This window comes from Danio rerio, chromosome 12 (genome assembly GCF_049306965.1).
Source record: "Danio rerio strain Tuebingen ecotype United States chromosome 12, GRCz12tu, whole genome shotgun sequence".
Classification (NCBI taxonomy): domain Eukaryota; kingdom Metazoa; phylum Chordata; class Actinopteri; order Cypriniformes; family Danionidae; genus Danio; species Danio rerio.
Genome location: NC_133187.1, coordinates 10,243,667 through 10,259,885, shown reverse-complemented (window position 1 = coordinate 10,259,885; position 16,219 = coordinate 10,243,667). Strand labels below are relative to the sequence as shown.

Sequence of the window (16,219 nt, the reverse complement as noted above, 5' to 3'; positions counted from 1 at the left end):
AAATAAATAAATAAATAAAATTATCCTACAACTATGACTAGATCTATGTATTCTTGTTGAATCCAGCAAACAATTTTGTGTTTAACAGATGTCTAATAGACATCTAAACGTAGACAGTTTGTCTAAAATAAAGCTAAAATGTCAGCTGTCAGTGAAAATCTAATACAGGGTTTCTGCAGGTTTCATCAAGTCAAATTAAGACTTTTTAAGACCATGAGGAATGAAATTTCAGACTTATATAAGGGTAAACTCTAAGGATTTTTTATAATAGCCAAGCATAAGAAAATTACATGCCCCATTAAAAAAAACTAAATCTAATTGATTATTTCTTAGCCACATATTCTAAATGTGTCAAAACAAGCAGACCCTTTCAACATAACTTAAAAACACTCTTTAAAAACTAAATGTATGCGCAGCAGACTGTTATAATATTAGTTATGAATATAGTTTTGCTGAACGTTTTATTAAGATGTATTGTTGGCGATTGGATCGGTTGGGTAGCTTTAGATAAACAATGAAAAATAAGATCTGTTTAAAATGAGTTAAGATCTACAAGACATTATTTCAGTGAATTTAAGACTTTTTAAGACCTAAAATTTTGTTTTTGAAATTTAAGACATTTTAAACTTTTTAAAACCCTACGGATACCCTGTGATAGACATCTAAGAATATAGGCCAAAACTAGACCAGTCGTCAAATAGACAAATTGGACAGACATTATATGTTCAGTAATCTATTTGTTAATTTGATGACTAGTTTAGGGTTATTCTTAGACTCTTTCACTGACAGCCCAAATTTAGCCTTGCTTTAGCCAAGACTGTATGTTTAGATGTCTATTAGACATCTCTTAAAAACAAAAAATGCTTGCTGAGATTTTACTTGGAAATTCTACATGCTGGACATTATACCACAGCCAAAATAAATGTCAGCGGAAAAATGATACAAACCTTATTAACGAGATTATATCAGACCTTTTTCAATCCTGATAATGTACCTATTATTCATTCATTTTCTTTTGGCTTAGTCTCTTTATTAATCAGGGGTTGCCACAGCAGAATGAACCTCCAACTTATCCAGCATATGTTTTACGCAGTGGATGCCCTTCCAGCTGCAACCCAACACTGGGAAACACCCATAAACACTCATTCACACACATACACTACAGCCAATTTAGCTTATTCATGTATATACCACATGACTTTGGACTGTGGGGGAAACCGGAGAACCCGGAGGAAACCCATGCTAACATGGGGAGAACATGCAAACTCTACACAGGAATGCCAACTGACCTAGCTGGGGCTCAAACCAGCGACCTTCTTGCCGTGAGGCGATCGTTCTACCCACTGCGCCCCCATAATCTACCTATTACACCACTATTATTGTTTTATTATATTCTACATTCTACATCACCTCGCTTTCTTTGATGTTTATGGCCGGCTCTCTGGCATCATTGTAAATAGTTCTGTATCTAAAATGTTCAATAAGTAAAAGAATATAAAAGTTTGTTTGTTTAAATACAGTTAAATATAAATATTTAGGTATTCTTTTTATGTACAGTGCTCAGCATGAGCACACCCTATTTTATAAATGAAGATTTGTATCCATTTCTCAATGAATATAGGAAAAGTATTATGGTGCATTTGAACAAAACAGATTTATTAAACAAATATATATTTAATAAAATAAAATTTAAGTCACCAAACATATTGAGAAATTGAAAGATAATACAATTAAATTCAAGCTAAATATTGCAAAAACAAAATTACAACCTACAAAATTTCAACCTAATTTGTCAAATTCTTTAGTTTTTTTTATTTTTCCTCTTTTTTAAATTCGTATTTATTATTTTTCTATAACATCTACATTTGCGTGTACTAGTTTTTAGACTTTTATCGTAATGTATTTTGTTAGATAAGCTCCAGATTTGGCTTCAGTACTGACTAATTTAATGTTTATGCACAAATATAATATAATATTGTATAATATAATATTTTATTGTTGTATAGCTTCCTATTAAAAAAATAAATTTAAAAGAGAGATTTGTGAGGGCTGTACTTATATATGCTGAGCACAGTATATGCATATCCTAACATTATCTGATTTAAAAATGTCCAAACTTTCCATATTCATATTGTTTAATTAATATACAATATATATATATATATATATATATATATATATATATATATATATATATATATATATATATATATATATATATATACATGGAAAATTTTCCCTCTGTCATCTCAAATCTGAATTTCACATCTGGTTATGAGATCTGTGAACTGGTGGTATCATAAGAAGACATTTTCCATTGAATTGTTTCAATTTTCACGTGTTCCCCACATAAAACCATATTAAATAGCACGCAAGTTATAGATTAGATTTATGATACTGCTGTATATTATAAAAGGCTTTGTGGTCCTTCTATAGATTGATAAGACTGTAAACAACCCTAAAAAGGGTATAATAAATGTCATTTCAACAATTTTGATAAATTTAAACAAAATAAACTGGGAGTATTGATGTATTAAATTAGTTAATCGTTATTTTGTGGTTCAAAAAGTTTGAAGAACTGTCATTCGTACCACAAAATCAATCTTATGCTGTATGAGTAAATTTTGACAATAGCCAAAAATACATTTTTCTTTTATTTATCATTAAAATATTGAGTAAACATCAGGTTCTATGAAAATATTTAGTAAATCTATTACTGATCAATTCCATGCAATTGTCAACCTTGCCATAAAAAAATTAAGTTTTGACCAAATTACAGAAATCGTTTCTAAGTTTTTTTTGTGTAGGCAAGTATTTTACAGCACTTTAGATATACTCAAAAATGTCTCGGTCAGTGTTTTCAAACTAATATATTTGTTTTACCAATGTCACACAAATGGAAACTTCATATCAGTCACATCCATATGGAGAGATGTCACATCCAGAACAACACTTTTTCCACACAAATGCACAAATATTAAATAAAATAAAGTCAAACATTTTTGTTTTATAGAGAGAGCCATCTTTTATGCTTCTGATTTTCATTATTTATTTTGGGCTGAGTAATTTAATTCACAGAATTTCTACAAAGTATGGTGTGTAGTGTACCGCAAACTCGCATACTTTTTTGGTCACGTCCATCACGCATGTTTACTTTTCTCATTTAAAGTACAAAACTTGCTTACAGATTGATCTTTTTCTGCTTCCTTCAGTCTGTGGTTAGTTGTTTTGGAACATTTAAACAGATGTTTTGATATAATATTAACATACTTTCTCCGTGAAATCATGTTTTGAGATTTTATTGCAAATGTCACATCCATAACGCTGGAATTGCTCTGTACTGTAAATATATCAAAACTCAATTTTTCATCATTTATACAACTTTAAACACAATTTTCTCAGTATTTAGATTTTTTAACCCTCAGATTCCAGATTTAAGTAGTAGTATCTTGGCCAAATATTGTCCTGTAGCCTGACAAATTTAATCTCAATAGAAAGCTTATTTATTCATCTTTATGTATTGCATAAATTGTTAAACCGTTTCCAATAATTGACACTTATGCCTGGTTTTGTGGTCCAGGGTCACTCACAAATAGTGGATATTGAAATGGAAATGAACATTAATGCAAAGACCCCTTGATGACAAGTGGAAATTTCCATCCAGTAGAAAATTGAGTTTGCAGTCTTCTGAAGGTGGGTGAATGATGACATGATTTTAATTTGTGGTGAAAAACACCTTTGAGGTGTAAACTCACCTTAATGGGTTGAACACTGAATTTAATTTTCCTGCTCGGGGGCGGCTCCTCCTCAGCAGGTAATCCAGGAATCTCAGAGCAGCTGGACTCTGGCTCATACTCTTCATCTTCTTCCTCCTCATCCTCCAGCTGGCTGCCAGCAGAGTCTTCTCCTACTGCACTGTAGGCACTGATATCCACCAAATCAGCCGTGGAGAAACCCTTCTGCTGAGTACCATCATCATCCTCGGTCTTACTGACCCCAACAGACCGTCCATCCTCAGCGTCTCTCTCCACGGCCTCTCCATTAGAACTGACTCCGCTGTTCCCAAAACTGTGGAGATCTGCTGAAATAAGAGTACCTTTAGCTTCTGTGGCGTTGGCTTGTTCTTGCTTACACTTCGAGTCTTGAGTCGCGAATTCACTGGCACTACATTCGTCCCCTGTTTGCTTCTCTTCCACCGAAGAGAGACTATCCTGGAGCTCAGAGGCTCCGTTAAGGCTGCTGAACCTCCCGTCTTGTTCCTCTTGGTGCTGGTTAACCCCATCCTCTCTGTTGGCCCCCGGAGGAAAGGCGCGAGCGCGTTTGGAGATGATTTTGGAGTTGAGCGCGCCGACGCGGCCGCGCAGAGGCAGGGGCAGCGGGGGCGTGTTGGAGAGCCGGTGCAGGTTGTTCCGCAGCTCGGCGGCCCGCTCAAACACAGCGCTCAGCTGGCTGACAGTGGGCGACACGGCCTCACCGGTGCCTCCGATCGCGTCCAGGCTATCCAGCGACTCCGTGCTGCCATTAAAGCGCGCGACCACATCCAAACGCGACGCGTCCTGAAATCCAGCGGCGCGCTCTTTCTTGAGCAGGACGCGATTCGACGCAGCCTGCTTCTCCTGGTTCTGCTCGAAGATCTTCCGCGTCTCCTGCAGCTTGGAGTACCTGCAGGGCGACGCGTCAGATTTGCCGTCAAAGCGGTTGACGCGCTCGGAGACGCTGGACCCGAGTTTGAGCAGCGCGCTGTGGTCCACGTTCTCGTTCAGGCTGCCGGCCCGCGGGAGCGTCAGACGCACCGCTTTCCCGTCGCCGTTTGCCCTCTGCGGGTCTTCAGCCTCGGTGGGTGAGGATGCGCCCATTTGCATGAACATGTTCTTGATGCGGTGCACGTTCGAGCCGTACGTGCGACCGCGGCTAGTAGACTTCGGCTTGCCATCCTGCGCGTCCCCGTTATTTAAGATGTCGTTGGCCGGCTTCAGCGCCTGAATCCCCGCCGCCTCGTACGCGTTGCGGTGCGGAGAGGGGCTGCGGAGCGAGGTGCTGCTCGCTGGCTTGGAGGAGGATGAGGATTCGGTCTTCATCATGGTCTGTTAGGCAGCTTCTTCCAGGCGATGCGATAACAGCATCTCTGAGTCGTTAACCCAGACGCTTCTGTCAGGCCGAAACCGTCGCCGGTGAACAATAATGTGCACTGGAATATGACGGAGAAGAGCGCGGTGAATTAATGCCCACGAATGCGTGCGGAGTGTCCATCAGCAGCGGCATGGCACAAGCAACGCACCATCTTCCCCGTCTGTGGAAAAAAACCTGCTGATTAATGTCTGAATCGCACATGCGTTCACGAAAAACTAAGGAGAAAGTGGAGCAGCGATGCGCCCTGGATTTACGCGACAGATTGTGCGATTTTAATCCGGATCGTTTTGATCTCTTGATGTAGTCAGCTGCAGATTCTGCCTTTCCCACTGATGCTGCAGCAGCGCAGGCGGAGATACAGGGTCATAGAGCGCGTCTCTTTCCACACCCTCTCAACACACTCATGTTTATGGGGTCACACTTTTATTTCCCCATATAGGCTTCTCGAATCATCCCGAACACATATAACAATAAATCATGTGCTGGCATTTCACGTCAGTTTTAGTAGAGCGTTTATGCATTTTCTAAAATATTAAATTATTAGCCTTAATTATATTATATTATATTATATTATATTATATTATATTATATTATATTATATTATATTATAGCTTGAAAGACTGTATATTAGTACCCCAGTGTGCAATGTTTTGACCCATATGGCTTTTCAATAAAACATGTTCTGAAATTGTATAACATTTTTGTGCAACGCAATTATAAATTATATTATATTATATTATATTATATTATATTATATTATATTATATTATATTATGTTATAATAAAATAAACTATATTGTATTATATTATATTATATTATATTATATTATATCATATCATATCATATTATAATACACTACATTAAAATAAATTGTATTATATTATATTATATTATGTCATATTATATTATATTATGTCATATTATATTATATTATATTATATTATATTATATTATATTATATTATATAAATTATTCATTCATTCATTCATTTTCTTGTTGGCTTAATCCCTTTATTGATCCAGGGTCGCCACAGCGGAATGAACCACCAACTTATGCAGTAAGTTTTTACGCAGTGGATGCCCTTCCAGCCGCATTCCCATCTCTGGGAAACATCCATTCACACACACTCTCATACACTACAGACAATTTAGCCAACCCAATTCACCTGCACCACATGTCTTTGGACTGTGGGGAAAACTGGAGCACACGGACAAAACCCATGCGAACACGGGGAGAACATGCAAACTCCACACAGAAACGCCAACTGAGCCGAGACTCGAACCAGCAACCTTCTTGCTGTGAGGCGACAGCACTACCTACTGCGCCACTGCCTCGCCCTATATTATATTATAATATATTATATTATATTATATTATATTATATTATATTATATTACATTATATTATATTATAATACACCGGTTTGTTACATCACGGCACAAGACCATTATTTATTTAAATTTTTGGTCTTTGAACACATGAATGAGGCAGCAGATGAAAGATGATTTTTGGCAATTTTGTTGTTTAAAGGTGACTCAAGCAATGTTCCCCTATAAGTGTTTGCCTTTTGTTTGAAAATGTATTATGAGAAACAGGTAATAAAACACATTAATCTATTAAGTTTTCTCGTTTTGCAACTTTTATGTATCCATAGTTTTGTACTGATTGTCATAATTCCACGGATCTTCATCATAGACTATTAATTGAGACCCTGGATCACAAATTCATTCTTTTGCATGGGCAAATTTTGGGCAATAGCCAAAAAACACACAGTGTCATAAATATAGATTGTTTTATACCAAAAAAGACTGGAATATTAGATCATGTTCCATGAAGATGTTTTTTAAAGTTCCTATAGTGTAAATATATCAAAGCTCAGTTTTGATTACTTATATATTTTCTTTATATTTAGATTTGTACCCTCCGAATTTACAATTAATTCATATTCCTTCACTTTAACGTTACTCCATTTTATTTATCAGGGGTCGCCACAGCGGAATGAACCTCCAAATTATCCAGCATGTGTTTATAACACAACGGATGCCCTTCTAGCTTAAACCCAGTCCCGGGAAACACCCACTCACTCATTCACACTCACACACTACGGAGAATTTAGCTTATTCGATTCACCTACCGCATGTCTTTGGGCGGTGGGGGAAACCGGTGGAAATCCACGGAAACACAGGTAGAACTCGAACCAGCGACCTTCTTTCCTCTCCTAACAAAGCACACAACTTATTTAGCAAACTTTAAGTTTTGTGGTTGAGCAGTAAACGTGTTTGTATGAAAATACCGATTAAATAAAAAATACAACAACGTTATTTTGACTGATCCCTGCTTTCCCTCCGATGCACTAGGTGGCAGTACAACAACAATCGATTTGTCCGCTACCAAAAGCAAAACAGGCACGAGAAGCACACTGGCACACTTGCACACACGTGGATACTGGTGCGGTAATAACTACAACCAAAGGTATGGAAGTATTCTTACAGTTGTATCTGGACGCATAGAAAATATCATAACATTTGATCGTTAATTATTTCGCGCTACGTGTATAACCTAACGATAAACACAGAAAGTGTTCTAGGCTAGCAACACAGACTGGCAACATCGCTCTATTTAATGATAAACAAATCATTTGAATAATTTGAAATCTGTTCGTCTCTGTTGTAGTAAATAGTCAGTGTAAGTCGTACTATTTATTTGCGTTTGTATTTATGTTTAACTGTTATTGAGGTAAAGTTGGTTTTTGTATTCGCACATTCAGATTCTCTCCTTATACTGTTTCAGAAAAGTAATATTTGCACATTCCGAGTATGGAAATCATATTAGCAACCTCTGACTATAATGTACAATGTTTTGTTTGTCTTAAAAACAATATTGCAATCACAAAATAAAGAACAAAATTCAATGAAATGTTTATGAACTCTATGAAAGACATAACTTACATACAAACATACATGCATACATATAACGTTACATCAAGTTTTAAGGTTATGAGGATATGATAACCTAAGTAAAAAAAAAAGTCACTGTCACTTTTTACTATATCAATGTTTACTCTCCCATAAAGGAGTTCAAACCTTTATATGTTTATTTTTCTCTGTTGAACACATAGAAGATATTTTAAAGAACGTTGGAAAAAAAAATCTGTAACCATTGACATTCATAGTAGGAAAGAGTCAATAGTTTTTTTTTTTTTTTTACATTTTTCTAAATATATTTTGTGTTCAAAGTATATATAGATAGATAGTTTGATATAATATACTAATATTAATAGTATGACAGATTGGTTTGGCAAAAGTTCATTATATCTTAGTATTGGAAAAGCAAAAGAGCTATGTCTGGAGAGTCAAACAAGAGTAGCAGATACTAGAATTTATAAACCAGTCATCATAAATGGAAAAATAGTAAAGCAGGTCTCGCGTTGTAAGTATTTAGGCACAATTATTGACAATAAACTGAATTTTGACAGTTATGTAGAGGCTGATTATAAGAAGGTGTTTATATTCGCACAGTCAGATTCTCCTTAATATTGCTTCAGAAAAGTAATATTTACACATTCCGAGTATGGAAATCATATTAGCAACCATTGACTAAAATGCTCAATGTTTTGGTTGTCTTAAAAACAATATCGCAATCGCAAAACAAACATCAAAATTCAATGAAATGTAATACATACATGCATACATACATACATATATATATATATATATATATATATATATATATATATATATATATATATATATATACATAAATTTGTAAGGTTCTGACAGTATGATAACCTAAATTTTGAAAAATAATAATTACAGTTTTTATAGTATTGTGATTACTGCTTTAAAGTAGGTTCTTTTTAAATGTCTGGGTAAAAAAAACAACAACTTTTTCCCCAATTGAATTCAAAATATTTTATTTTAAGAAACATTTAACTTATTTTGGAACAGGAAACATGTCAGGATAAATAATTCAAATCGACAGTTGACTCCTGCTATCTTCTTTATAGTTTCAAAAGCACTTAGATTGAAATGACAACTTTGTATATCTTTATTTTCTTTGGATATAGAGTAAGTAATGTTTACGTCTATAGTATGGTTGAATGTTGGTGCTGGTGAATAAGCAATTTGATTTTAAAATGTTTCCTGAATCATAGGCTAAACAGGAGTTTTTGATACCTGGTCCTTTTATTTTGGAGAGATACCGTTGCGCTAAAAACTAAATAAAATAGTCATAAAGAACACCTAAAAGCTTTTACAGATACTGTAGGAATGGTATTACTGGAAATTTTAGCGGTTTTAAAACTTTCAAACCGTGGTAAACCTTGAAATCGGTTTTCATCCCATGCCTGTTTTGGAGTTAAATATTTCCTTTGATTAATATGATGTATTCGTTTGTGACATTTACATACTGAAATCACAGTAACAAAATATAAACTGTATTATCATCCGTGTGTAGATGACATCGTTAGCGCATCAGCTGAAGCGGCTGGCTTTGCCGCAGAATGACTCGAGTCTGCTCGGCCGGAAAGAGGTGGTCTCTGTGCTCTTTGACCCTAAAGATGCAGCCAGTATGGACCGCAGCACCTTCCATGCACTTGGTGAGTAATCATGGGGTTTTCATCTGTTTCTCCAAGACTTTAATTTCCCTTAGTTCACCCTATGTTATATCATTTACTTGCCTTTTTATTGGTTTAAAAGCCTTATGAATTATTTTTTCTATTGACTTTAAATGTCACTATTCACTATGTCAATGTTTACTCTTCCCTAAACGAGTTCAAACCTTTATAAGTTTTTTTCTGTTGAACACAAAGAAGATATTTTGAGAAACGTTGGAAATCTGTTACTATTGACATTCATAGTAGGAATGAGTACTATAGGAGTCAATAGCTAATAGTTTCTTACATTTTTTAAAATATATTTTGTGTTAAAAGAATAAATAGATATAATATACATATATTAATAGTACGACAGATTGGTTTGGCAAAAGTTCATTATATCTTAGTATTGGGAAAGCAAAAGAGCCATGTCTGAGGAGTCAAAAATGAGTAGCAAATGCTAGAATTTATAAACGAGTCATAGCAGGCCTCAAATTTTAAGTATTTATGCACAATTATTGACAATAAACTGAATTTTGACAGTAATATAGAAGCTGTTTATAAGAAGGCTAGTTAGCTTCTCTGTCTCCTTTGCAAGCTGAGTTTTAATGTTATCACACAGACTTTAAACATAGCATATAGATCATTTAAGGCGTACTCACACTATGTACAGTTGCCTTGATCCAGCCCGCACTCACATTACATTCGAGCCTGGGCACGCTTGCGTCATCAATGATGCACTGTCCAGTAAGCGCTTTTGCTCAGCTCAGTGAAGATTTCTTAAGTTACATCGTTTTAGTCGTTTCGGATGCGGTGAAACGTAGTCAAATATTTCGCCGAAGAGATCCGCCACTTTTAACGCTCATAAACAACCATAAAGTCCTTGTGCTGCACGAATTAGGAGGTTTACTGAAGGTGCAGCTGTCATGCAGTGAGGAGTTTGCGTCTTTAATAATTTACGACAGTTTGCGTTCGTTTCACAGAAAGAATGAATAATAAAATCCGTTTGAAACAGTCCTGTAAAAGTCACGTCTCGTCTTCAGTATCAGGCTTATGCGCACTTGCACTCACACTAAGTGAACCGGGCTCTGGCACACCTCTTCCAACAGGGCCAAGGCCAGCCAAGTTAACCGTGCCTGAGCCCGATTCAGAGCACTAGTGCCTTTAGTAGTTTGAGTAGGCCCTGTAAGTAGTAACCTAGTGTGAGTAGGCCCTAATAGTGAGTGTTCTCACGTACAATATTATTTCATGGTTTGGTTATAGAATACTAGAAATTATCGCAAATGATTAGGGATGCACGATATATCGGCGCCCATATCGTTATCGGCCGATAAATGCTATTTTTAAAATGATCGTTATCGATCCGATGTCATAATTAGGCCGATATATTTAAGCCGATAAATTACGTAATTGTACAGACCTGCATGTCGCGCTCGCTTGGGCGGAACTTGTTCAGACTTGTCCAGTGCACTCTAATGGAGCTCTCCCACATTGTTTATTCCTTCAAAGTCCGTCCTTTCTTCAGGTGACATTGCTGTGCGTTTATAACTCAGTAAGTAACCACGTTCCTTATCATTGTAGATATGTTTGATTGAGTGTCATTAAGTATTTTGCTTTAAATCGCCTCAGGAAAAATATTACATGTGTAAACCTTTCCTGCTCTGTCTCTTTGTTGTGTTAGAGAGATCAGGGGAGATTCACTTATTAGCTACTCCAGGGCCGAATAATATTACTTTCGGGGTGAACTCTTTTTCGTTGCAGCTGGTGAATAAAAGAGGACACATGTAACTTGGTCCAAAATATTTATTACTTTCCGTGTGGTACAACGAATAAGTCACCAAAGAGGGAACATCACAGAAAATGGTCTCATTGCGAAAAAAACGCTCCTCTTTTCTCTCCCCCTCTCCCTCTGCTTTACACACCCCAAACCACAGCCCAGTCCCATTAAAGGACACGCACATTTTAGAACATGTGTAAACATAACGGTTGTTTGTAATCTGATTATTTGTTATTATCAACGTGTTGCTGGTCATGTGTTGTTGATGTAAGATGTATTCAGTTTGATCGGAATATTCATATTGATTATAACGAGCTCGCGTGAGAGCTGTCACAGCACACACACACACATGGTAGCAAGGGGGAGAGGTGAGAGATGAATCCAGTCAAAGGAGCTCTTAACTAGCCGCTCATTCTGTCTTTATATTCTGCTGTTTGTCATAAAGTCAGCTCAATGCAGGTTTTGTATCAAAATCTGACTCTGATGGCAACTCTGCCTCTACAGTTGAGTAAAACTCTTAGCGGTTTATCATAAACTTTTCATCGATCATTTTCCCGCGATTGACGGCAAGAACGAGCGCAGAAGCCTTGTCTGATTGACAAGCAGCACCTACATGTGACATGTCAAAACGCCAAATAGGATAAATCTGTGCCGCATTTTCTAAACGTACTAAAACATCTTATCTGTATTTAGCAGTTTGCTTGTACGGTGGCTCTAAACTGTCAAAACACTTGTGAAAAAGGCTTTTTCGGACATGTACACATGTACAAATATGTCATCACTGTAACACGTTTGATTCAATACCATTTGAGTTGGTTTCAGTCCTTAGCTATTTAATTTTCATCTTATTTAAATATATTTAACTTGCTTGTTAATTTAATACCATTTTGTCATTTAAACTATTATTTTTATGCAAAAATCAACTTGCATGTTAATATGCTATGAAGGAAAGGAAATAATTTTTTGCATGCAGATTTATGTGAAAATGTGAATATGGGTCTATAATCACCTTGCAATTATGAAGTTATAGCTTTTTTGCTTTGAGTATAGACTATTCAGTTCATAAGAGCAGTTCAATCTTTTATGAAGTTTGCTGTATAAAAATATAGCAATTTAAAATATTCATAATTATCGGCCTAAACATATCGGCTATCGGTTTCCAAGTCTGAAGAATAATCGGTATTGGCCAAAAAAAATCCATATCGGTGCATCCCTACAAATGATCAATCAGGCAAATAAGATAACTGTTCTCAAACAACGTTCACTGCAGGTTTTATTTCACATCTTTATGGAAAAAAGAACAATTGCGATTTTTAAAGATAATACACATCCCCTCCATGCAGCTTTTGAAGTGTTACCATTAGGACGTAGAATTAATTCCTAGAACCTGAAGAAATGCTTATTATAAGTAATTTATCCAAGTTGCAGTTGTTGTATTAAATCGGATCACTGTTTAATGTGAATGGTGCAGTTGTTGAGAATGATCTGCAGTAATATGTATGGGGCTAATATGTTAAGTGTTTTATTCTTGTGGTTGTCTTGACGAGTGTTGCTTTTATGGGATTGTTGTATGGTTGTATGTAGGGATGCTCAAAATAATCGATTAACCGTTAACCGAAAGGGTGCGTTTGTGACCGATTAATGCTATCAGTTAAACGATTAAAATTATTATTATATATTTTTAGTTTGGCTGCATAAGGGGCCGATTGAATGCGTCTTTGCGTTAAGAGGGGCATCTTTTGCACGCGGCTCATCCCAGAGCAGCAGTTTGTGTTGTCAAGACAACTACAGAGAACTTTTAAAGAGCATGGTTTCCGCAACATTCATTCTTCCATGGCGGGGAACAAAATGCATCCCGCCATGGCTACATTACCCATTCAAAACATTCAGTTATTGTTGTTGTTGTTGTTTTTAATAGCGGATTATAATTGCACCAAAACATATTATAAGGTAAGTGAATTATAACTTCGCAAACTTTTCTGTAACCGTATAGTGCTGTGCGCTATTGTTTAATTCTTCGGTGTTACGTGCTGACTGACTGACTGACAGGTGCGCGATGCGTGAGGCCAGCAAATGCAGAAGCTTTCAGTTAAGATGTACACAGTTTCTATAGTTATACTTTATTTATAGATAAAGTATGACTCTGCATATAATCACTCTATCTTGCTGGAGTTTATAGCCGTTTCGCTTTACTTCAGGACGCATTATTGCCGCTCTGAAGGTCTAATCGCTGTTTTAAGTTATCCAGAGCTGTATAAATGGACAAATCTTGAATATCATAATATTATTAAATATTACAATTTTATCAACATATACAGCAACACTTGAACCGCGAGGGAGAGAAAGGAAACCATACATCAGGACATATTCTTTAAAATAATGATTTCTATTAAAAATGTAAAAAGGTTTTGTGATTATAATAATAACAGCGGGGCATTAAATAAATGCATATTTTCCGTGGAGCGGGCAATTTGAGGAAGTCAGCTATTTTTATTTGACGAAAAAAAAAAAACATATGATTTGGAAAAAAACAGCCTATGCCGGTTATTAAAAAGAATCAGTCAGTATTTTCGTTTTGTAATATAAATTCATTATTTAAGTGAAAATAATTTAGGGCAGTCCTATTTATTTTATTTATTTTATTTAGTTTATTCTGTTCTTCTGTGCTAAACACTGCAGGTGCGTGAAAATGCTTTGTTGTTGTGTTCTGTTATTAATATGCTAGCATAGAAAAATAAATCAGTATTTTAAAATGCAATATTTAATATTTGCAATATTTATTTTGTCGGACACAAAATAGTCACGTCAATTTGTTTAATATAAAATTAATAGTAATCTGACCAGTTAACCGTTAATAACCGATTAATGAGCGGCGGTTGTCGGTTAGCAAAATTAACCGAAATGAGCATCCCTAGTTGTATGTATGTTATCTTTGTTAAAGACAAAGTTCCTTCCTGTGTCAAGCAGAACGGACAATAAAGTTTAAACTAAACTAAGGAAACTAAATTATAACATGTATTGAAGTTGACTTAATTGAACATATATTTTATTATAAGATTATCCTAGTTCAATATATGTGAAATCAAATTAGGTCAGCACAAATGTAACCCATAAGTAGTCAGATTACATTACCATTAATGTGTAATATAGAAGATATATTACTGACTACAAATTTTGTCATGTAAAATGCAATTTCTTACATAATTCTTACATAATCATCTACTTAGCTCTACTCATTTTTATACAGCAGTCAGCAATAATCAATCACTTTGCCTAATTTTGGTGTTGTTGGTCATTCTGAACAGGCTGCACGGGACTGGAGGAGCTGATGGGTATTGATGCAGCGTTCAGTGAGTTTCAGGAGACTCTGTTCAGTCAAGGATCTTTGACTTTAGAGCGCAGCGTTCAGTCCAAAGAGGTCAACAAGAAACTGGACAAGAGCATTTCTCTCTTCCTCACTCGACTGTCACCTTACTTTCTGCTCAAGCCTGCTCTGAAATGCATTGAATGGCTTTTACACAGGTAAGCTTCAGCAGAATTACTACTCTTTCACTTACCTGTGGTATATGTGTAAGTCTCACTTTCTGATTCAGCAGTTTTTAGATTATTGTTTTAGAGCTTGGCAGACTTGTGCAGAATTTAAAGGCTCCATTATAATCACATTATGGTCTCCATTAAGATTTTCATTTTAGATTTTTTTTTTTTTTTTTTGCTTGGAGGTGAAAAAGTTGGGAGAAAAGTGTGTGCAGTGTTTACCTGAAAAAAGTCTTGCCAACGATCCCAGTTATAAGAGCAACAAATAATAACTTGACTTCTAGTTGATCATTTGGGAAAAGTGGCAGAAGATTTTTCCAATGAATTATCTGTTGAGCTGCATCCCAATCATCACAAATACTGCAGAAGACCTATTGAAACCCAAATGGAACCAAGATTCGCATAGAAATCAGTCAAGTTTGGTGAAGGAAAAATCATGGTTTGGGGTTACATTCAGTATGGGGGTGTATGAGAGATCTGCAGAGTGAATGGCAACACCAATAACCTGAGGTAACAAATTTTTTTGGGTAAAATAAGCATAATCTAGAGGCCTTTTACTTTCATATAAGCCACATCTGATACAAAATGATCAACTAAAAGTCAAGTAATCATTTGTTGTTCCTAAAACTTGGATAGGCGACAAGACTTTTGTCAGGTAGTGTAGATGAACACGTAAATGTGCTGCACTTTTCAATCAATTCAATAAACTAGTCTTGTTAAACTATTATTTAAGACAAATTGATCGAGATATTTCTGGGCTTTTAGTGATTCTTTTAATGTGTAGTTTTTGTAGTTTATTGTGACTTTAAATGTGTTATTGGTAACAATTTACCTGAAGGGTGTTTGTAAGACAGAACCTAAATTTTGTCATAAATCTGTCATAAACATGACTGCCACAAAGTCATTGTAACAGTGTTGTGTGTATTTTTTCTGATATTTTTTGTCATTAATATTTACTCAGTAAATGTATCAATACTCGGTCAAAAAATGTAAAGGCAACTTCATCAATATTTCATGACATTTTAGTTAAAAAATCAATTTGCACCACTATAGTTTAGGCCAAAAAAATCTTAATAATGCTCTTATAAAGTTTATGTCATAGTTATAATGTTTATGACAGGTTTATGACAAGTTATGTTGTCTTGATAATTGGAAATTGTCATAAATACATTTTAACAATAATT

At 35.6% G+C, this 16,219-nt stretch overlaps 2 protein-coding genes across 9 annotated transcripts in view; one reads left to right on the top strand and one right to left on the bottom strand.

Moving 5' to 3' along the window:
* The window catches only part of ppp1r9bb (protein phosphatase 1, regulatory subunit 9Bb), a 60,749-nt gene extending 53,264 nt beyond the window's left edge, over positions 1–7,485 (bottom strand). For 2 of the 4 annotated variants that reach the window (XR_012387848.1, XR_012387849.1), the window contains exon 1: positions 3,756–5,472. Coding sequence is in view for 2 of the 4 variants with exons in the window: in XM_073918253.1 (XP_073774354.1) it covers positions 3,756–5,081 (1,326 nt within the window). In the remaining 2 variants the exon portion in view is untranslated. Of the gene's footprint in view, positions 1–3,755; positions 5,473–7,264; positions 7,349–7,423 lie in introns of those variants that run through there. The other 2 variants (XM_073918253.1, XM_009306518.5) reach the window with 2 other exon arrangements.
* A 54-nt stretch (positions 7,486–7,539) lies between these two features.
* Positions 7,540–16,219, top strand: part of heatr1 (HEAT repeat containing 1) — an 81,418-nt gene continuing 72,738 nt past the window's right edge. For 4 of the 5 annotated variants that reach the window (XM_073917435.1, XM_009306489.5, XM_073917437.1 and 1 more), the window contains exons 1-3: positions 7,540–7,602; positions 9,586–9,727; positions 14,807–15,023. In XM_073917435.1, the coding sequence (XP_073773536.1) occupies positions 9,586–9,727; positions 14,807–15,023 (359 nt within the window). In that variant the 5' untranslated portion in view covers positions 7,540–7,602. 5 annotated transcript variants of the gene reach the window in all.